General features: G+C 40.2%; 1 protein-coding gene across 2 annotated transcripts in view; it reads left to right on the plus strand.

Annotated features, from left to right (window-relative positions):
• The window catches only part of IQSEC1 (IQ motif and Sec7 domain ArfGEF 1), a 70,706-nt gene that overhangs the window by 22,073 nt on the left and 25,441 nt on the right, over positions 1-23,192 (plus strand). For both annotated transcript variants that reach the window (XM_031049234.2, XM_031049232.2), the window contains exons 3-6: positions 238-1,502; positions 17,468-17,629; positions 21,661-21,783; positions 22,587-22,753. In XM_031049234.2, coding sequence (XP_030905094.1) covers positions 238-1,502; positions 17,468-17,629; positions 21,661-21,783; positions 22,587-22,753 — 1,717 coding nt within the window. The remainder of the gene's footprint in view (positions 1-237; positions 1,503-17,467; positions 17,630-21,660; positions 21,784-22,586; positions 22,754-23,192) is intronic.

The raw sequence follows: 23,192 nt of genomic DNA on the forward strand, positions 1-23,192 counted from the left end.
TTATGAAAATGGCATGAACTTCTACAGAATTGCTGCCAGGAAAATGGTGGGTTTAATTGTAGTACTAAACATTGATTTGTCATGGATGGTTTGTGTTTGGGACTAATATGTATTCAACAAAGAGTAGTCAGAACAGAAATTAAATGCTGGGGGGAGGAAATTATAAAGCTGCTTCCTCCTTTAGCCTTGTCCTAACCTGCATGAAGTCACAAAGTACTTGTGTTGCCCTTTCCCCAGGTGGAAATGCTAGAACGGAAGTATGGAGGCCGTCTCATAACCAGACATGCTGCTCGTACCATACAAACAGCTTTTCGCCAGTATCAGATGAACAAAAACTTTGAGCGTCTGAGAAGTTCTATGTCTGAAAATCGTATGTCAAGACGCATTGTACTGTCCAATATGAGAATGCAGTTTTCCTTTGAAGGACCTGAGAAAGTCCACAGCTCTTATTTTGAAGGAAAACAAGTTTCTGTTACAAACGATGGGTCAAAGCTGGGATCCCTGGTACCATCTGAATGTGGTGACCTGGGAGAGTCAGCTACAATGAAGTCTCCAGCAGCATCTACTGATTTTGCTGATGCTATCACAGAACTAGAGGATGCTTTTTCCAGGCAGGTGAAATCCCTTGCAGAATCCATTGATGATGCACTGAATTGCCGCAGCCTACATTCAGATGAAGTCCAGACTCCAGATCAAGTCAGAAGTCGTGACATGGAAAGGGATAGTTGTGCTCAAACTAAACCAGCCATTCACAGTGTGGATCACAGGAAGCTTGATGAGATGACAGCATCATACAGTGATGTTACGTTATATATTGATGAGGAAGAGTTATCTCCCCCCCTTCCACTTTCCCAGTCAGTAGACAGACCATCCAGCACAGAATCTGATTTGAGGCTCCGGTCTGTGAACTCTTCTCAAGAGTATTGGTCCATGACCCACAAAGATGATAAGATAGACACTGATACAAGCTGCAGGAGTACCCCATCTCTGGAATGTCAGGACCAGAGGATGAGAATGGATCATCTACCATTGCTAACTATAGAGCCACCCAGTGATAGTTCAGTGGACTTGAGTGATCGCTCAGAGAGGGGTTCACTAAAGAGACAAAATGCCTATGACCGAGGGATCACTGGTCAACAAGGAAGCCCAAAACACATCCCTCACAGTATTCCTGCCAAGATTATATCCCGAGAGGAACAGGAGGCCAGACATAGGGCTAGGCCTATAGATAGTCATTTAGCTATCAATGGCACTGCAAACAGGCAAAGCAAATCAGAGTCTGATTATTCTGATGGAGACAATGACAGCATCAACAGCACTTCCAACTCTAATGACACAATAAATTGCAGCTCAGAATCTTCTTCTAGAGACAGCCTAAGGGAGCAAACCTTGAGCAAACAAACCTACCACAAAGAAACTCGCAACAGCTGGGATTCCCCTGCCTTCAGTAATGATGTTATCAGGAAACGCCATTATAGGATTGGGCTGAATCTCTTTAACAAGTGAGTACAGCATTTCTTGCTTTCCTCTCTGTGTCTGGTAGAAATGTGGCCTCTGAACCAGGAGGATTTTTCTTGTATCAGATAAATAAGACTGGTGTCTGATGTTGGCTTGTCAGTGAATAACAAGCTGCTTGTGGTGACTCTTCATATTTGAGTACTTGCAAGATGATGGATTTGTAGTTAAGCAGCTTCAGGGGAAAAGATACAATTATGCATGTATATAGTGGTAGTAAATTATTGGGGAAGAATGATCATATTCTTTTCTTGTTGAAAAGGCTGGTGGCTTAATCCTGACCCATTTTTAGGTGTTATAACAAATTCTGATTTCTTCCTGCCCTAATCATGTAGGTGTGGTAAGAGTTGTCAAATGGGAATTAGAAATTGCAAGTAGTGTAAGATGAGTTTTTGTTTTGATACACGCAGGGCCTGGAATTTGTTCAATAGATTTCATCAATACTTTGATATTAAGAAACAATGGACTGAATATTTTTACCCTGAATAAATATTATTTGTCATAAAATTGTAATAAAATCTGTATTTCTACCTAAATGTTTATTTTCCCAGTTACAGACTTGTTTAAAATGTCTATGAAATTATTTTCTCAAGTTTCTGTGTTTTATTGAAGTACTTTCTTTGGACGCTTCCATGTGGCTGTAGAAATATGAACACTATGATAGAAGGTAACAGATAATACACTGCTCTGAGCCCTGTATTCACATTATAGGAGTTACCCACTTCTTACCAGAGCTACTGTAATTTAAAAATCTAGGAGGTTGACATTAGAATTCACAGTTTTTCTCACTGCTTAGTTCATGCCTAGTGTGCCATCTTCCCTGTCCTCAAATGGGTGTCACTTAACTTAAACCTTCTCCAACACTAGTGCTTTTAAAGCCTTTCAGAATGCTTGGATGAAAGATGATAAGTGCCAGAATTTTTCCCTGCTGGTGGCTCACAGTGTTTGCAGAAGCCTTTGAAATTTTACTCCAGGTACTTCAGGATTTCTTTATGAATAGTTTGTAGGTTTGAAAGAGCTAATGGCAATTTCATCATGCTGCCACAGGCCTTGCTTCACAGCCCTCTGCAGCTTGGGAGAGCTCAGCCCTCCTTTCCAGCTAGCAGTGATAGGATTTGTTTTGGCTTCAGTTTTAGGTCAGTGGTTCATCATATAAGAATATGATGTAACACTGCATACAATTCAAGCTTTTTGATGCCATGTGTGAGGCTGTGCATTGCCATACTAAGTATGGATGGGCCAGGTTTGACTGTAAAACTTCCAGGTTTGTTTATCTTTGTAAAAGGTTAATAGGCCTTTACAGAAGCTTTTAATCAATTGGAAGTATGTAAGTCAAAGGTTCTCTGCAGCTTTTCATGCTCATAAAGTAGATTGTGTCAGAAGATACATCAGTTTGCTTATTTTAGGTTCAAAACATTCATATCTGGGGGACAGAGGAAGGAAGGAAAGATGCTGGTTCTGTTCGGCTGACATTTAAAGACTTGGTATTTGCTCGGGTTTTTGAACAGCAATTAAGCTTTGAGTAGTTGATGGTCAGTGAACTTCAAGCTGGATAATACAGTCTTTAGAGTCAATTGCAGAAGGGTGAAAGAAAAAAGGTGGTCAGGCAGCATGCAGCTATGAATGAGAGCATTGGAAAGCGTCAGATGCTTCTAGTGACGTACCCTATCAGCAGGAGGCTGACAGTGAAAAATAAACATCAGGAATAGAGAAGAGGCTGTTACTTGAAACACATCTAAATGATCTTGCTGCACGTACTGGAACAGAGGTAAACCTTTTATATATATTGACTGGTTGTCAGACAACTTGCAGTTTCTTAGCAGTGAATTGGAAGAGAGGGATGTGCAGAACCCCAGGCATCTCTGTGCATGATCTTTTGCTGTATGTCACTACCTCATTCCCCCACTGCATTATATCTCCAGTATCAATATAGAACTGAAGAGTCTCATTACCTTCTGCTGAATCACTCTGATTCCACTGGTAGCTCAGACAGCCCCTGAGTATCCTATGGATTTCTGTTATCCCATGGATTTCTGTTTTGATTATGGCTCTTCAAGTTGGCATATTGTGGCATTTTCATTAATAGCCTTCTTTCTCCTATTTCTATTCTGTGATGGTATTGAACCATCACAGAATGAGACAGTGCATGAATCTGTAAACTCTTTTTAGAAGGGAGCTGGGAAACTTCCAAACGCTTTATTCTTTTAAAAGTTCAGAAGACTCTTAAAGAGTGCACCAAGTGGGACTGCAGATTGCATTTTGTGAGGTCGCTGAAGGGATAGAGATTGTGTTCAGCACTTGCCAGGATTTGGAACTGATGATTGCTTCAAGATGAAGAATCCCTTTTTCTTTCAGGTATGCGCTGGACAGGTGCATTGATTTCAGTTAACTTCTGAGCATTATACTCACTGTTCTCAGCACATGAAGTATGTCACAGCATCTTGTGTGTCCAAATGTTATTTGAATTGAAAGCCAGGTCCTGGATGCCATTCTCCTTGGCAGAGGCTGCTGTTCCCCTGGCAGAACAGCATGAAGGAGGATTGTCCAGCCTGGTTAGGTATAGCCAGGATGGTGGTCTTCAGGTTGGGTGGACTTCTGCTAACCAGTCCCATCTTCCCAGCTTCTCTCTCTTGCTTGTGCTTCCTACCATGTAATCAGACGTACACCCACAATGTGATGGGATACATTTTTTCAGTCTACTCTCCAGCATTCAAGGCAATGCAGCAGAATCATTTTTATGTTTCTTGCCCATGTGATCTTCCATGACATGTTTATGATGATAAAATGAGGAAGCAGTACAAGTCATGGCTTCAAGCTCCCGAGAGGATGAGTGCTCCACCCATGTGGAAGCACCCTGTGCAGAGCTGGAAGAAGCAGCGTTGGAGTTGCCTGTTAGGAGAAGGCAGGTTATCCCCTGGATGTCTGCATCTACCAGAGAAAATGTTAAGGATGTCTTTTACAACATACTCATGTTGATGTCATTGTGTCTTTGAAATCTTCTTTGCAAAGCAAGATCCCAAACCTTAATTAACAAATAATCATGTCATTTGTTTTGGTACATAAAGCTGGGCTGAAATACAAAGAATTTAGAGCCAGAAAGAAGTGCATGAATTGTAGTAAATACTTCTGCTTTTTTCACTAGAGTGTTGAAAGAATGAAGCTTTTAGAAGCATGTCACTATCCTCACAATTGAAATTTCAACAGATGCTTTTTAATTTTTCTGGCTTTCCTATTACAGTAATAATTTTCAGAATCCAAAGTGGAGTTTTTTTACCAGAGGCCCTTTGTTAGAATAGCCAGTTATAGGTGGAGTAAATTAAGCTGGAGCACAGCTGGGGGTCTAGTTCATTTAATCATTGCTATATGTAAAACATTAGTATCACAAAGATCCTTGGAGGATGGGAAACACAGGACAGTAGAGAAAAAAATAGGAGTTGAAAAACATTTTTCTAGGAGCTCTATCGTTTGATCATGGACTTTGTTTCAAACTGTAACTTGGCACTCCTTAGGAACCTCAGCATTAATTAGAAGAATATACTTTTAAAAGATGGTTTGTGGTATCCACTATACCAGAACATAAAGTATCACCCAAATGGAACAATTTCTGCCAAAGAAATTGCAACTAAGGAACAGGTTCTGTGCATGCTCCTGGTTTTGAATGGCAGCAGTGATTTCACCCTGTCAATAGGCTGTCAGACTGTGTGTCACCATTCATTGCTTTCCTAAAGGAAGGACTGCAGGTGCCACAGTGCTGGGCTGCCACGGAAGTGTTGGAGCCCAGCTGTGTTGAATTGGGCATTTTCTTCAATGTAGCTTGAAAGGGCTTTAGTCCAGGAGGGAATACACTGGAAACCATTCCTCCCTCATAGGCAGAAGGAAAACACTACCTAGAAAGGTTTATTTTGCAGGCTCCAAACCCTGCCAATGCAAATCCAGCCTTTGAGACTGGTTTGCTTATAAACAAGGTTTCAAGAGGCCTTTTGACTGATACTTAATAAAAAAAAGGAATCAAAAAAACCCAAGTTAAAAGGGCTGTGATTTTATTCTCGTGTTTGTTTTGACTGCAGGCTGGAAATACCAGGTTTACCAGTTATTGCAGCCCAATCTGTTAGGATTTTCAGGTTCCATTCTGCTGCCAGTGCACTGATGGTTCTGATAGATTAAATAGGACTGAATGGTTTAACCTCAGCAGCCTGAGGAAACACGTCCTGCCCTTGGGTCAGCTTTGCAGTCAGTAGTTGTAAACCATGATTCTATACAGAGCCATGTGCCTGTAGGAAGAAATATATTGCCTCATTGCCTTCTCTTGTGCCACTGTGACAGTGGTGGTAACTCTGGTTCCTTGCCAAGTACCAGGTACTGCTCTCAGTTACTATCTCTTCAAAGTCTCCAGCACACCCAGCTGAGCCATGACAAATAGAATACACTGAGCCATTCTTCAGCATTCTCTTGGGTGGGGGGTACAAACACTTCCTGCATTGATAACATGTTTTCAACAGAACTTGGACAACGTTGGGGTAATTTGAAAATGTGATGTGACTGTGGCTAGTATTGCAATATATGGGAACAAAAGTTTGTGTTTCTCAGACTCATTTGTTATTCTGGCAGGGACTAGAATCATGTTTAGTATCTCCATTGGGATATTGGTTATGGGAAGGTATTGACTGTCAAATGTCCTCTCGTCTGGAAGCATTCTATGGCATTGGGAATTCTTTCCATGTGATCCAGTCCTGCTGGTGGTGGTGCCTGTGTCTGACGCTGCTGGTGAAGAGAGACTGTGAAGCCCAGCTTGTGGCTGTTCCCACCATGCTGCTCTGCTTTTTGTGCTGGGGCAGAATTCTGTTGAGGGCTCTTTTTGTGTAGTGTTTTGTTGAAGGATTTACAGCCTAACCTTACATGTACATCTTGTATAACACCACTTTACATTGCTAGAACAGAGGCTAGGCTATAAACATTTCCACAGTAAGTTTTTGCAGATGTCTTTCACATACAAGCACACCCCATTTTGTCCCCTCTTGCTTTCTGGAAAGGGTAGTGACAAGTGGGGAATTGTTCTCTGTGTGTCCTTAGTCCATCACAGTATACTGTTTTGAGGAGTTTTCTGTAGCTTCCTTTATAACGGGCTCTTACCAACGTTCTCACTACTCCCAAGTTCTCTCAAAGGATTCAGAGTTAAAAATGCATGTGTATCTGTTTGCATCATGTAGTGATCTTTTGACCTGTGAGCCCTCAAAGCCCTACCAGCTTCATTTGTTGCATGATGGGGATGATGTTACTCAAAATTTAAACATCACTGTTGATATAAATTGGATACTAATTCCAGGAGCAGACTTTTAAAACATGTCTAGATGCCTTGGAATGTTAATGTAAGTATTTCTTTATTTTACTAAGCAGATATGAGAGGAATTTGCTGAGTGCTGGTGAGATTGTACAAGCACAAAATTGCAAATTACAACTCCTGAAGAAACTGTGGTTGGAGATGTGAGATACACAATGATGGTGTTTGTGAGAAGGCACATTTTTCATTTCCCATGAAAGCAGTTCTAACTGTTCAACAGAGGTATACAGTTCCCATCATTTACATGTAGGTAGGGATTGAAGGTAATTTGGAATCCTACGCACTGTTACATTCAGAAACTTTTCCTCTATTTGAAGCCCTCAGAAGTTGCCAGATGTTATTAATATTTTTTAAGCAGTTTTGCAAGGAGCCATATTTAAGTATTGTAATAACTGCAATAATCTGATGTTCCTTCATTCACACTAATCACATGCCTAAAGTATTCCATGTAAGAGGCTGAACATACTTTCCATATTGCTCTTCCCAGATCTCATGTCATCCCTTCAGCATTCTAATATCTCACCTGAAAACATGTGCTTTTAGACTGTCCCCCTTAGAATTTTAAGTTGAAAGCTTGTTGGAAACACTTATAATGATTTTAGACCTTGTAAGTGCAGATTGAGTAGGAGAGAGAATGTGTAAATTAAGCTAAATTGGCGTTCTGTGTACCTTTGAACAAACACTTTCATTTTGTGAGCTGATCTCTAGTATCTTTGCCAGTCCTATGCCTTCTGTGATTTTTTGGAATGGTTCAGTAAAAAGGGGATTTTTTACAAGAAAGGGGAGACGATAGGCTCGTTCAGGATTTCTTAACAGCCATTTGCCATCCTTGTGTGTGCGCTAAGAGGGACTTTGCTGTTGTTACAACATCTGGACTGCAGATTATTCAGCCACAGACGGTTCCAACAAAAATGAAAATCAAAACACTTCATGTAGCTTGTTCTCTAACATGCCTAAGAGTTAGTAAGAAGAGAAGAATGTTCTTAGTATGACTCTCATTATTTCTAAAAACATTTAGTCCTCAGCGAGAACACCCAAAGGAAAAAAAATCTACACTGTGTGTTTTGCTTTGTTCTGTGCCTGTTTTATCTTTTCTCCCTGCGGATCCATTTTTCCTCCTTTTTTTTTCTCCAAAATGGATGCTTTGATTAGCATACATTGTCTTGCCCATAAAACCAGCTGAAATGTGGAACTGGATTCGACCAATAGTATATTTAAGCGCCAGTTTCAAATATGAGCACAAGGATTCTCTTTACCTCCATTAAAAGGGAGTATAATCTTTAGCAAATGTTGGAAGCAAATCTGGTGTTTGAAAGGCTGCCCCGAGACCAGCAGTAACTGTGAGCAAGCGGCCCTGGAATCGGGAAGGAGCCATTACCTCATCTTTTGCCGCCAGCTCCGCCTGGTCTTAAAGATTCTGGGCACACATCTCCCTCCTGCTGCTCCGTGCCAGGAATGGGGAGCTGGTTTGCTCTAACAATGCCTGGGTGCATGCTCAGGATACAGTCAGTTGTTAGCAAACAATCTTGGGAATGGAGGAATCCGACTGGGGAGCAGCTCCCAGAGCAGCATCTGATAGGACTCTGGTTGCAAGAATTTTATCTCCTCCCCACCCTCCCCCCAAATTAAAGTGATCAAATTTTGCGGGTGAAAGATGCCCAGATGCCTCTGCAGACAGAGGTTAGTCTGAACAGAGGCTTGGGGGGGTGCTCAGGAACCCTTGGAAGAGTTCAGGAAAAGAAGTGATTCTTTCCTCTTGTTGAACTATTCACATCTATCTACTTAATGGAGGGGGATCTGAAAATGAAAAATCCGTAGCTCTTTAAACTTTCTAAAATGTATCCATTTTAAAGCAAAAGTGGTTGTTGGTATTTCCCACTCATAGTCAGCTGAGTAGTAGAAACTGAAGCTGAAGTACTTCTGTTACATGTAACTGGGTTCAGGGTGTGGAAAGAGACTTTAGGGCAGGGACAGTCGAAGAGGTTAAGACAGGGACTGTTCCTCAGTTTCAAGGATATAGTCATCTTCATGTCTCATTCCTGACTATAGTTGCATAAACATGAAAGCAAAACTCAGCCCTGGCAAATAGTTCTGAGAGAGCCAGCAGGTTTTTCACGTATCTTGTCTCAAAGTGGAGTATATTTTGTTCTGCTGGCAACTACAAACTTTCCCTACTCTGTGAGAAATGCAGAGATGCAATGGGGTCAGAAGAGGTGAGAAAATCCTCACAGAGCATTTTGGTCATTTATTTAACTAAAATATTTCCTCCTTTCTTACAAGCAGGGAAAAAATGAGGCTGTCCACTGCCCAGAGAGGGAATAATGAGGAGCTACTAAATCTGCTATAGCATGATGAGTCAGGAGTGTTTGTACTAGCAATGACATGTCCTACTACTGCATTGCAACTGCTTGGTGTGTACCTTATGAATCTCTGCACTGTATTAAGTGCTTTGTTCCTCGAGGCTGTGCTTCTTATACAGAAAACTCCCATTTCTGAAATAGCTTTAAACTCTTTAATAAATAGCTTATCCTCCTTTGTTAGAATAACCCAGGCTTTCTGCTTGGACCCTTTAGCTGCCTGTTAGACACTTTTAATGGATTTGTAAGCAGCTCTGGTTCAGGCTGTAGTTTTCAGACAAGCTTGAACATTCAGTAGCAGTGATAATATTTTAATGTGTGATTTCCTTTACTAGGAAATGATGATATGGCGAAACAGAGTGATCTAATGATAGAACTGCTGAGGTCAGTTACTCAGTTCTGTGAAACAGGCATCCACAGAGTTTCCTCTCTTTTGCTCCCCCACCAAACAGAACTGGGCACTGAGATCATTTCCTGGTTACATCTGCTGTTAATGACATGAGTGTAAATTAACTTGTAGTGAATGGAGGTTCCTTCAGGTAACTTGGTGTAATAGCAAGGAAGCAGTGACCTTCACAGCTGTGCTGGTAGCTTTTGGTCTTGGACGAACCTGAGAAGGTTAGCATATCATTATGTAGTGAGGAGAAGTCATCCTGCTGCAGGGAAAAATGCAGGGCTCCTACCCAAATACTGTGAGTAACTGTCTCCCTGTTTCTGTGAGATGAGGGAGCTGTGTTAAATGTACTCTTTCTTGGCTTATTTTCTTGGCGCAGGGGACTTTTTCTTTTAATTACCAGAAGATGCAATTTACACCTAGTTCTTCTTCATTAAACAGTTGTGTAACACAAGAAAGATGCAGCTCATGATTCCCAGTCCTTTTCTTCAATCTTCCTTTCAGCCCCCTTGCCTTGCTGCATAGTTGAGTGAGCTCTCACAAGCTGTTTTGGCAGTAGTTTTGGTAGTATTTTAAGGATATTGAGTTTTTCTTCTTTCCCAGAAGGTTTAAAATAGACATAACAATTCTCTTGGTTTCATTGTGGCAGCAGAAGGATATTAAGCAAAGTGAAGAAGAAGTACAAGCATAGAAATAAAATGTAGCTGTCTGCCAGACGGAGAATGTTCAACTAGCTTGTTATTGCCAACTTGATTGTTTAAAAATATTTAACTTCTTAAATGATTCTAAGAAAAGTCTTCGATTCTTGCTACTGAAAAAGCCAGCCCTGGATTTTATAGTTAAACTACTGCTTAAGTTTGTGATGACTCTAGATGTTTCAAAATGTGATCTCTGGTATCAAAGGCAAGCAGGATGGTTCTTTTTTAGCAGAAGGCTGGCATCATAGCTGCATGAAATGCTCCACCCCCCAGATGAAAATGTTTCTTTGGCAGCAGCACGTTTGTGCAGTTTCTGTTTGTGGTGTTGACAACCTCTAAGAAATGTTTGTAGTTCTGGTTTGCTTGGTTCTAGACACACTCAGTTTATGGTCTTTTCAGTGTAGCGTGCCTGTGTGTGCCTGAACGTGGACAAGTAACCACAAAGCACATGTGTGCCTTTAGCAATACTGAAGTTCCCAATTTCTTTCAGCAAGCTCTTCATCTTTCACTGTGTGAGTCCCATCCCCCTTTTCTCAGACAAGGGGGGATAAGAAGCCTCAGATAAGGCTGCAAGAACAGTACATATGTGGTTGTTTGACATTGTGTGAGTAAATCCTTAGTTTACCTTAAATGGTCCTTTTGGCATTGCTCAGTATTGGAAACTAGACTTGGGCAAGCTGCTTCCCTTTCTCATTTGTTTATTAATGCTTCCATTTCACAGCTGTTATTGTCTGAGCATTTAAAGGGAAATACAAAGATTTCATGTGGTTTTGGATGCCTGTAAACTTTAGCAGGTCAGAAGTAGGGAAGGTTTTATACACCTTTGCACTGTGGTTTTGTTGACTGTAAATTGAGGTGGTGCTTGTTATTCTCTGCTCCTGTGGGCCAGAGTGGACATGAGCACACCGTGGCTCCATTACTGCAACTGGTTGTGCAGCTGCAGGAGGAACTGGACTGGATTAAAACAAAAAGACACAAAAAAACCCCAAACCACAAACCAAAACAAGCTACCACAGCCCAAAGCACAAAACCCATTTTTCTCCTAGTTCAGTTTGGCAGGCAGGCCTCTCAGCCCTGTGGCTGGTTTGGAAGAGGCTGATGCCGGTGCTGGCACTGACATGGTAGCACTCATCTACCTACAGCACTTGGCTTTATTGGGCTTCTTTTTCAGTAAGACTGGCTGTACCAGTAAATCTGGTAGATAACAGTAAATGCTACCCTTGTGCTCATCTCTTTCTTACCTTCCAAAGTCTGACTAAAAGCTTCTCCTCTACCAAATTCACTTTTCTAACTCATTGCAAGTTTTTTGCAAAAATAACATTTCCTATAATTTTTAGAGATAACATTTTAAGTATCTAGGTAATGCAAAGCATTGTTCCCCAAGTACCATTAACCTGTGGGATCTGGTGTCACTTTATATCCAACAACACGATAAGGTGGTGCATTTCTAACCATGTTTCCTGTTGTGGCTTGAACAGCATCTGTGTGTCTGTCTCTGATCCTGCACTACCTGTTGGGTGGTGTAAGCATGGTGACCAAACTGGCTTAGGATGTCCGTCAGCCGATGCTGCTGTCCTTCCCCTCTACAAAGGAGGAGCTGTTTCTGACCATGGCTTTTCCTGCTTTCTCAAACATTGGCAGGTCTTGAACACTCTCTGAACAGAATTTAAGCAGAGTCAAAGCAGGGACTGGAATGATGTGATTTTGACAGTCTATATTTAGTAATTCGTGGAGCTTTAGGGCTGTTTGTTATTGTTGGCAATCCAGAGTTTCTGCTGCAGCTAGTTGGTATCTATCTAGCTGGTAGCTAGTTGGCAGCTATCTTTGCAAGCTGATGATATTCTCACGTGGTGTAAATGACTGTAATAACAAGTATCAGCCTAAAGTTGTCTGTAATAACAGGTATCATCCTAAAGTTGTCTGTCAGTGTTTCCTTCAATCAGGTGAAAGTTAATTGAAACAAATCATGACACATTCAGAATTAGATGCTCTCTTTAGTAATTTGTTCGTGACAATAGAACCATTAGAAATGCAGTGCTTTTCCCATGCTTTTTATATATATGTATATGAAAAAATACTTTTCTTTTTCTTCTGCTTTATATGTATTCTTAACTTGGATAAGTATATTTCTCTCAGGAATGTACCAACTTTGATATTGTTACCCTATTTATTGTTCTTCTTTTGTATCTCCTAAGACAGATAATTCTTAGGAGAGCCTCGTACATCACTGACATTAGCAACATGCCCAAGCATACAGACTTCTTGGTGACTTTACCAGATTCAACCTGCAAAGCAGTTAAACAAAAACCAACCCAAGCTCTCCCCAGTTTCCCAAGCTATAATCCCCCCAAAAAAACACCTTTCTCATGAGATCTACACAAGTATCAGCAGGTTGTGTGAATTTCAACTGAATTTATGCTGTTGGCACTGCATGTAGGGCTTGCTAAGTAAATCAGCCCTCTCCTCATTCATGCTGTGCCTGGGAGGGAAAGGCATTCTACTGACCACAGGAGACAGCAGGGATGTGCAAGGGTGTACTCTTGTAGCTGTAGAAGGAATGGGGGTTTAGGAGGGGTGGGGTTGGGGTTGTTTTGTTCTTTGCTTTTTTTTCCTTGTTGCCCACATGTGATTTTGCACTCATCATTCTGGGAAATCACTTCCTCTTAAAGATGTCCATTTCCAAAGAGTGCTGCAGGATCCAACCTGACCTTAGCAGCACACCAAGACAATGTTTTTGCTGGGTATAGGCAGCACTCTCTAAGCAGTGTGCTTTGTAAAATCTACTGGTTTGAGCTGTTATTTAGAAGTTTGTGTTACTTTCTCCATTAATGTTTTCCCCCCTAAAGTCGCTTTAAACTATCTTACAGCTCTTGTTACTGATTAGTTTCTGGCAAATTCCTTTACCCTTCATACAACATCTGAAAATCTTATGTAAATATGGTGTCGCACATAGTCTTGTGTTGGTTGATTTTTTTCCTTCTGTTCAGTAGATTCCTTTTGATTTGCCTTGGTTGGGTATTTTTTTAAGATAGAAGACATTTTTAGGCTTTCTTTTGGAAGCAGCCCTGTAAACATCAAAAGTTCTTTAAATACATGTATCATCAGCTGTGTAAGGTGCTGACTTTAGAAAGTGGATTTTGGTATTAGTTAATGTATTTAAATCTGAAAATGAATGCTGTGCTTATGCAGCTTCCACAGCTGCTATTTATAGACTGCTCATCCTCCCTGGTACTGGGAGCTGTAATTAACAGACCGTCACTGGGAATTCTCCTAATCACAAAAGACTCTCAGCCTTAAGTGCAGAACAGTCCATGCTCATCTCTGAGTAGGCAGAAATAGGGATAATTGATGTTGCATGTCCTCTCTCATGTTACACCCATGACCCTTTTATAGCCACTCCCTTCTGCATTCAGAAACACATTAGGAAAATTAGGGTTTGGTGTAAAAGAAAGCTTGTCCACTGTTAAACAGTAGGTTTTGCCTGCAGGAGAATCCCTGTTTGCTCTTGTTGCCTTTTAAAACCTGCCCTCCCAGCGTTGTGTCAGCTTCTGGTATTTCTTGCCTTCCATTGGGAAGAGTTCCTGGTGGTTGGCTGCTACTCAACACCACAACCTGCATGCCCTCCTGGTGAATTTAAGAGGCAGTTCCTTCACACTTAGTAATATTTGAAATTTGTGGTGATGGGGGTGGCTTAAATTTCCATGAAGCTGTTTAGTTCTTCCATTTCTTTGAATTTGAAAAGAGGAAAAACATTGTATGCATTTAAACTCAGAGAGGAAGGCACCCCAGCTACATTTTTCTCTTAATCTACTGTTAGCTTTACTTTTAAAGTAGAATTTCATTGTAAGTACAGCACTTCAGAATACTGTTAAGTACATTTTCCATTGAATAAGATCAAGTCACATCTGAGATGGAGTCGGAGGGAGCCTACAACAGCAATAAATCCCCCAAACTTCCCTAGCTTGCAGGAGATTGTTCTTCAAATAAGCTGTTTGATAAAATATAGTCCATATTTAATTCAATTTCTCGGTCAAGTGTATTGAATGAATTTAGGGTTTCAGATCATCAGCAAATGAAATATAAAGAAATTCTGTTGACAGTCCAGACTTCCAGAACAGAAACCAAACGTGGCATGAATGAGCTGAATGGGAAGGTAGGGATATACCCACTGGATAAGAAAATTTTTCTTCCCCTGGAATTTAATACCCACATTTAGCCACAGAAACTTATTTGATTGAGAACCTTATTTGTGCACATTCCCATATGACCCTTAACCTTCTGAGTTCTCCTGTGAGCCACACAGCATTCATAACTGAAATCACTGCGGGCTGCCTTGCTCCACGAGTGATACCATAACAACTACAAAGAGGTACTGGCTGCTGCTGGTTGCCTCTCCATCATGCTGTCCTCCAGAGTACACTGCTGTGTACTGTGGTGAGGTACCAAGAGACCACCTGAAGCTACAGGTTCTTGCTAATGCTTGCCCAAAGAAACCCATTAGCCCTGTCGTAGTAATGATTGTCAGAACCTTCAAAGTAATACTGTGGAAAGTTACAGTTCTCTTCTTAACAGGTAGTAAAAACTCTCCAGAGAAGCCCTTTCATTCTTGAGCTCTTGATTTTCAGCAGTAGCTCTGTACCACCTTTGCTGGGTGCAGATTTCAAACTAATATGATACGGTTGTATTGATTTCTAGTTGGCAAATTCAGTGGGTAGGGCCATGAAGGAGAAGAAATAAAATTTCTTTCACCCTCTGTTTTCCCACTGATATTTTATTCACTGAATTTTATGTCACCGCTGCTATGGAGTGATTTAGCAAATAGGGAAACAGTAGCTTTCATTCTTACAGTTCAGAGTTTTCAGGTGCTGTTTTCTTGTTATTGCAATTCAGAGTTTACACTGCATCAATGTTACAACTTTTGTAATACATTAGTCTGCTTTTCACTAATCCTAGACCTAATTTCCTGCTGCTGCACTTCAGAATGAATAAAATATCAATGGGAAAAGAGCTCTTGGTTTCTAGCATATTGCTGAATGGATTTTTAAGTCTGTTTTGGAGACCTACCTAGCCCGGTTTGGAGTGTAATTGAGTGAAGTGATTTCATATTGCTGAGCCAGAAGCAGAGCTTTTTATCTGGAAAAGCATAAGGCTTATGTAAAATTACACAACTGCATAGGAACTGATGCAAAATAAACCACATATCACCTTTGTGATGATTTTCAGTGCTCAAGCTTATAAGGTCCTTTCCAACCCTAACTATTCTATGATTCTAAGGTGGTAAGAATCCAAGTTGTACTTAGTACAGTAAGCAGGGATCCAGCATATTGTGTCTCTCAAGTAACGGCGATCTCTAGACCCAGTTGTGCTTTTTGGTAATATCCTTTGGTTTGTGTTTGACAGTTGCAGGAGTGTAACTCTCCTGAGCTGGTATCATGCTGAATTTTATGGACAATGTAGCTCACTAGCAAAGCAGGGTAGAAAAAAATGTTTGTGGCTTTGCTAGATGCTGTGAATTGAAATTCAGAAAGATCCAGAATTGTGAATACAACTCAGAGCAAAGGTGGCAATTACACTATGTACAAGAAAAAGGGTGCTCTTTGAGCCTGAAGGAGATTCATTTCACAAGACTGTCTTTAGAAGATAACCATATGTGTAATCTTCCTTCAGATGAAAAAAGTCAGAAAGCCTCATGCAAAAAACTGAGATTTGAGAGCTCCCTTTTGATTCAATCATATATATCCCTCTGATCTGTCTAACTCTTAGTAGGGTATTAAGTGTATAATAATGTCATGTAGAAAAGTAGGAGAACTGAAAGGTGATGTGTTTGGTGATGTGTTCAGTGATGTTGTTTGCAATTAAAAACCCAGAAGAAGGCTTATGGTTGTATGATCAACCTTGCATAAAAATAGTACGGTCACCTTGTCCTTTGGAATTGATTTTGCTTGCCTTAAAGGAAATGTATTTCAGGACATCCAGCATGCTGCAAAGGATTCACTTTTACAGGTGCACATTATATTATCATTCCTTACAAAATAAAGATGATGATGGAATTACTGGTTCTGCAAAAATATCCCCTTAATATCTTTAAAAGAAATTATGGCTGTTGTGTCACACTGCTGGAAGACACAGTGTGCACTGTGTCCTGGAAGGGGAATTTTACATCACTTTGAAATATAAGCAGCATTTGCCTTTATAAGCCATAGATTTTTTTGTTAGAAACCAATTGCATCCCCAGCCATCCTCTGCAGCACACACTTCTTAATATGTTAAAATAAGAAGCTTCACTTGCTTTGAGAGCTAAATGGAGACAGCTAAATCTGGGGTGAGGTACAAAGAGATATAAAATACTGCAGAAACTCTGAGAGTGCTTGTTTGAGGGAAGGAAATCTGGGTCAATGTGTGTGTTAAAGGACAAGAAAATCTAAATGAGATGGGAGCTCCACTATTTTTAATTGCTTCTTATTGCATGACTGCCTTTTTTTTCCCCCCCTTAGTTTTTGTACTCACAGCTTGCAAGTTACACTTCTTCAGGTTTTGTTTGATAAGTTTAACTGTTGGCAGCAGGGTGGGAGCTCAGGGGTGTTCTTCATTTATTGTTCCACAGCACCAGCTTTTAAGTTCTCTTTCTGGAAGTTTCATCTCTCCCAGCAACCAGAGCTTGTAGGAGCTGATGTTGGTCTTGTCTTTTGCATTGACACGTGGTTTGACTTTCATGCCTGAAGATGCTTGTGTATAAAGCTTTTCTTTGGAAGGGTTATGGAACAGGGAAATGTGTAATAACATGCAAAGTTGTGTTTCAGAGGTGAACAGTATGTTCTAGAGCATGGCTGGAGTTGTCCTGAAACTGCGCTAACCCGTAGTCTTGTTTGGTGTGCCCCATCATCTGACATAGTCCTCACATGCTGACTCAGAGCACAAAGCAACTCATGGGAGTTGAGTCCTTCTGCATCACTTATTCTCCTCTAACCTGTTAACCATTTCTGGAAGATCGAGTCCAAGGTCAGAGGCATCTATGGTTGGACTCAATGGTCTTAAAGGTCTTTTCCAAACTAAGTGATTCTATATTAGTCAGAAGTGATTGGCAAACTTGCTGTAAAGTTTTAATCAAATGCCTGCAGATCCAGTGGAAGAAAATTAATAGTTCTGCATTGTTGTTTCTCCTCAGAAAACCTGAGAAAGGAGTCCAATACCTGATTGAGCGGGGTTTTGTGCCAGACACGCCAGTTGGTGTTGCCCACTTCCTGCTGCAGAGGAAAGGCCTCAGCAGACAGATGATCGGAGAATTCCTGGGAAATCGACAGAAGCAGTTCAACCGGGATGTGCTGGAGTGAGTATTGTGTATGGAGAAGAGCTCAGCCTGTTGTGATGGGAGTTTCCCCAAGCCAGATATACTAATGGTCTCTGAATGCTTTGTGCTTATGTCTGGATCTTGTTCTGAAGGAGGGGAAAACCAGACTCCAAGGGTTAAGGAAAAAACATGCACATGAGCAAATACTTATTTCTTTGTTTTCCCCTAAGTTACTGGTTTTGGTATTGATCTAACAAGATACTTGCAAGGATTTGTATTCCCTGTAGTCATGTACATTTACTCTAAATTTATGTTTTAATTTCATTGGCCTTAGACTATATTTCAAAGTCTTTTTCCTTCCTCAGGCACTCTAGTAATTTACTGAATGAAACAATATAATATGTAACATAAGGCTTCATCAGTAACAGAACATGAAAATCATTGTTATAGCCACATGGCTCAGCTGTTAGATAAACAGGGATTTCAGACTGCATGGGCAGACACTGACAAGAGAGGACTAGATAAACAAAAACTGGTTTAAAAAAACAAATTCAAAGCAGAAAATTAGACTTTTAGCAGATTGGTCATAAATTCCATAAATAAACCTTGTATGTAGTAGAGTAGATTAAAAAAAAGCTTCATTTTAAGAGGCTGTCCATTTAAAACATGTATTCTTTTAGGGCCTTTGGGGTTTTGTATCTGATATACTGACCTGTAAATTCATCATGGTCCAGTTTTGTTCAAGGAATTATGTAAACATGTAGTTAGATGTTTAACAAAACTGCTGAGAATGAACACAGAATCCCCACATCTTGCCCATTGAGGAAGACCAGGAAAAATTCTGACCACCGGTTTTAACCAGCATATAATAAAAGCTGTATTCAGATTTGCATTGGTCTGTCAATACACTCCTGAGGACTCAATGTTGATGCATAATATTGATAAATCCTCAAAATATTAAGGTTATGGCATCATGATACGAAGTGTCTGCCAACACCTTGTGTTTTCTTTGCATAGTTCTCACAGGCTGCTCTTATTGGCTTAACTGCAAAGATGTTGGTCACATTCTCTACAGTCATCCTGATCTATTGTGCTGTCAGAACTTCTTATCTCAGATTCAAGCTTGAATGCTGCATTAATACAGCTAATGGCATGTGTATATATCATAGAATAGTTAGGGTTGGAAAGGACCTTAAGTTCATCTAGTTCCAAGGTCTTCTCTTTCTTGTGCCTTGTTGCAGGCTGCCTTCTTATAGCACAATAACCAGCATAAAGCAGCAGAAGAGCCTATGCACCACAAGCATGCAGCTGGCCCTACAATACAAAGTGATGGAGTATGGCTTGATTTTGATGCAATCCTTACTTAGCATGAGTCAGTATTAGCTGCTTGTAATGATGGCCTGGATTTTGCAATGATCAGTCAGACTGGGATGAAGACTTTCCAAAGAGTGGGTGTCTTCTAGTTTTTTTGAAAGAAAACAGAGAAGGTCCAAGACAAGATGACTTAGATGTGATGTTGTGAACTTGAACAAATCATTTGCCCTCAGTCTCAAACAGACTGGTAGAATATGAGTAAGTAGAAGTGTGTCTCTGCTGAAGCAGATGCTATATCTGTGGTGAGGTGAATTGGAGTAAGGTCATAATCACCTACCTACAATCCCACAGCAATCCTTTCATTGACATAACCTGTTCTCATGTAAGCTGTTCAGCTATGCTTTGGAGCAAGGAGCATCCTGTAGGCAGTGCTGTTCTCTTGATAGTGTTCTGAACCTTGCCTGCAAAGAGGAACAAGGTATTTTTTCTTAAAAACAGACAATAGAATAGTATTTCAGCTTAAATACCACATGTACAGATTGCAGGTAGATTTTGTCCATCTGATAATAGCTCTGTGTTTTGTTCAAGTTTCCCAGATCCTGTAAGTTAGGGTGTTTTAACTGCTTGAAATCTTCTTTTCACTGGAGTTTAGAAAATATTCAAAGAGTAACCTAAGTATTTGACCAAGAGCTGTATTCTGGGCCTACTATAGTTGCTGCCTGGTGGCAGCTCAAGTGTAAAGGCATTGTTTGGATGGTGTGGAGCTTGCATAGCTGCCAACATTTGGGCACATCAGACACTCTCCGCATCACACTGCTGCCCTGTAGTGAGCCCCAGCTTTCCCTCTCTGCCTAACAAGGAGTGCTTGATGGAATAGAGATGAAGCTGAGGACCTGGCCTTCTACTGTCTTGACCTTGCATTAGAAAACAAAAGGACACTCACTCAAATAATAAAGTAAAATCATCATAAGAATCACTGTTGAAAGTGAGAGGGAAAGCATGACATTCTGCTGCTGTCAGGACTTCATCATTTCAGTTCAGTACACTGCACAGCTCTGTGCAAGAGTACCAAGAGAGAGAACCAAGGCAGTTGTTGGTGACCCAGCAAATGATACGTTCCACTCTTCTTACTTGGATTTTATAGAGAGGTGGTAAGCAGGGGATGGTTCCCAGGAAGAAGTTTCAGTTCTCTGCCCTCTAGCAATGGTAAAGCCTCACTGCCTCATGCTTTTACCTGCCTGGGATGTGTAACAGTGCTAGGGGAGATGTGGTAATTCAGCACAGGCTTGTTCACTCAGAGTAATGTACGTGCTCATGTTCTCCTGCAGTGACTATGGTCACATTCTCTTTATCATTATGATCAGGATCTTATTATCATCAGGGATTCTCATTTGTTAACTATTGTTAACAAAAGCTAAACAAGTGTGTCTGATCTTACTTTCATGTTTCCCATTGCTATCATGACTAAAATAACTTGTTCCCATTCCTGTCATTAGATAGCCATAAGCAAAGTTTTGTTTACTATTCTGAAATACTTGTAGAAAAGCCCTGGTTCCAATTAAGAACATTGACCATGGTGGTATATCTGCTGTCTCCACAGCTCATATAAAAGATGAAGACCCTTCCCCATTATGTTGTTGGCCAGCAAGGTCCTCAGTTGCTCTCATTTCTTCATTTTGACTCCAACTTGTCTGCACATGTGCCTTACACCTTTGAAGGAGGGAGCAGCTTTTGAAGGTGTTACAGAACTTATAATAGGTGGAAAGGCTGTGAGCATTATTGCAGAACTGATAATAGGTTTGTAGGCGTGGACTGGAAAGAGCGTGAGAAATGCCAGACCTGTTTGTGTTCTCCTGCTTCTACATGAAGGGAAAAACAGTCAAGGCGAAGAGAATAAATTGCTTTGGTATTAATCTGTGTTAGCTACAATATTAGTAGAAGAATAATGTGAGTTACTCTAATTTATCACTGTATAGCTATACATCCATGAAAAGGCTTTAAAAACTAGATTGTGCTTTCTCTCTGTGGTTTCTGCATTACAGTGCTGTTACTTGCGCTGATTCATGTCTGGTTATTTGAAAACTAAAAGCTAAGTTTAAAGAAAGAAAATTCATAGGCTTCTGATTTTAAAGTAGTCTCCAAGTATTAGAATGACATAGTTCATGTTGATTATATTAAACTGATTCCTTTTTTATTTATTGTCAGCACTGTATTTTCAGAGCAAGAAGCAATTATTTAGAATGTTAACTGAAAGACATGGCAAGTGATGGGGAAATGAAACTTACAGTAAGAGAGTATCCAAACAAGATGATTTTTTTTTCTCTGTATGCAAAAACATGCCTAGACACAGGAGCCATTTGGTACAAATGACTGTGTTTGCTTCAGGCTGCTTCAGATAGGATATTTTGAGCAGTATCAACTATCAGTTATTATTATAGGCACTGTGATAATTGATTGGCCTGGAAGCACAAACCCAGTAATTATCCTTGGCAATGATGTATCACATTGGTCAGACATTTGTCATTCCAGCAGCTCCTCTACTACAAAAATAATAAGGGTCTGCTTACATGTACACATTGATCCATTATTTGTACTCCTTCCATCACAGCTTACCTGCAATTGGTCAGATTTTGAAATTTTCAAACAACTCCATAAATCTCTATGAGAGATGAAAAATTGAAAGGGTTTTTTGGTCTCCAAATCTACCTTTGTTGTTGGAAATTAAAAGCCATAATGGCAGTATGTTTCTCTCCTAGCTGTGTCGTGGATGAGATGGACTTCTCGACAATGGAGCTGGATGAAGCACTCAGGAAATTTCAGGCTCATATCCGTGTTCAAGGAGAAGCCCAGAAAGTAGAAAGGCTCATTGAAGCTTTTAGGTATGATGCTGAAATAAATTACTCAGTCACCAGAAACCTGCTGGTGTCAAACTGGAGAGCTGGGGAAGTGAAGTAAATCTAAGTTATTTCCATGCTGATTTGCAGTGTTCTTGTAAGCTACATAGTTTCAAATCCAGCATGTGATTGTGGTGGTTTTGCGAAGTATGAAATGGGAAGTTTTATTTGCTGGTACCATTCAAGTCTGGCATTTGTATTAACATAGTGAGGTTTCTCAATTAAAAGTTCTTTCTGGCATCAGTTGAAAAGATATTCCAAGATCTTTGAATGTCTCTGACAATGTATTTGGATATAGTAGCTCATATGTGCAATACATCTGTGCAATACAACAATGTATTTGGATATAGTAGCTCATAGTACAATACAACACCATTTACATTTTGGAGTATATATGCTCAGCCTTTCATTAAGCATTTCAACAACAGGAATAAAGAGCCTTAATTTATTAAACCTAACACAAGTGTACTTGATCAAGGACAGGATGAGATGTAAATCACCATCTGGCAGTAAGCTAAAATCAATGCTCTGTTCTTTACCTGTTGTCAATTGGAATTACGGAAAAAAAAAAAGAATACTGACATTATTGTAGCTCAGAATCTGTTCTATGTAGAGCTGCAGTACCAGCAGAGAGCAAGACTTCCACATTCTAGGAGTGGCTTATAAGCTAAACATATGTATGAAACACAAATAATAGCTTGCTCAGCTTCTGGGATATGGGAGTTGGTTTATTTGGTGGAATCAGAACAGTAACTCTGACAGCTTTCACTTCTGTTTTTTTTTTACAGCCAGCGATACTGTATCTGCAATCCAGGTGTTGTGAGACAATTTAGAAACCCTGATACCATCTTCATTCTAGCCTTTGCCATCATACTGTTAAACACAGATATGTACAGCCCAAATGTGAAACCAGAACGCAAAATGAAGCTAGAAGATTTTGTCAAGAATCTAAGGGGTAAGTCAGCTCTACTGAGAAAGATAATGAAAGCTTTTCCCTGTAACTGTCACTGGGGAGACACCACGTATTTTCTGGGATAAACAAAAACACAAGGCACTTGATGCTGATTTCACCTGACATAAAACAGCTATCATTTTTACAGGCTCTAGCTGTTTCTGGCATAGTGGAAACAGAATTAAGCATATAGTCTTTTGTCATTTTTATCTTGTCTTTCTGAGTGGGTGCATAGTCAGGTCCTTTTATTCCCACATATATACATATATATTAAGGAACAGGAATCAGCATGTCATGATGAGAACTTTGGAAATAAACTAAAGATTTAAATTCCCACTGGGAGGGAAATCCCAACTTCAAAACCTCCCTAAAAGGTACACCAAAAATAGCACGTAAGGTTTTGTTTTGATTTCTTCATTGGTATATTTTCTGATCAAGAAGC

The sequence above is a fragment of the Melopsittacus undulatus genome, chromosome 9 (genome assembly GCF_012275295.1).
Source record: "Melopsittacus undulatus isolate bMelUnd1 chromosome 9, bMelUnd1.mat.Z, whole genome shotgun sequence".
Lineage (NCBI taxonomy): Eukaryota > Metazoa > Chordata > Aves > Psittaciformes > Psittaculidae > Melopsittacus > Melopsittacus undulatus.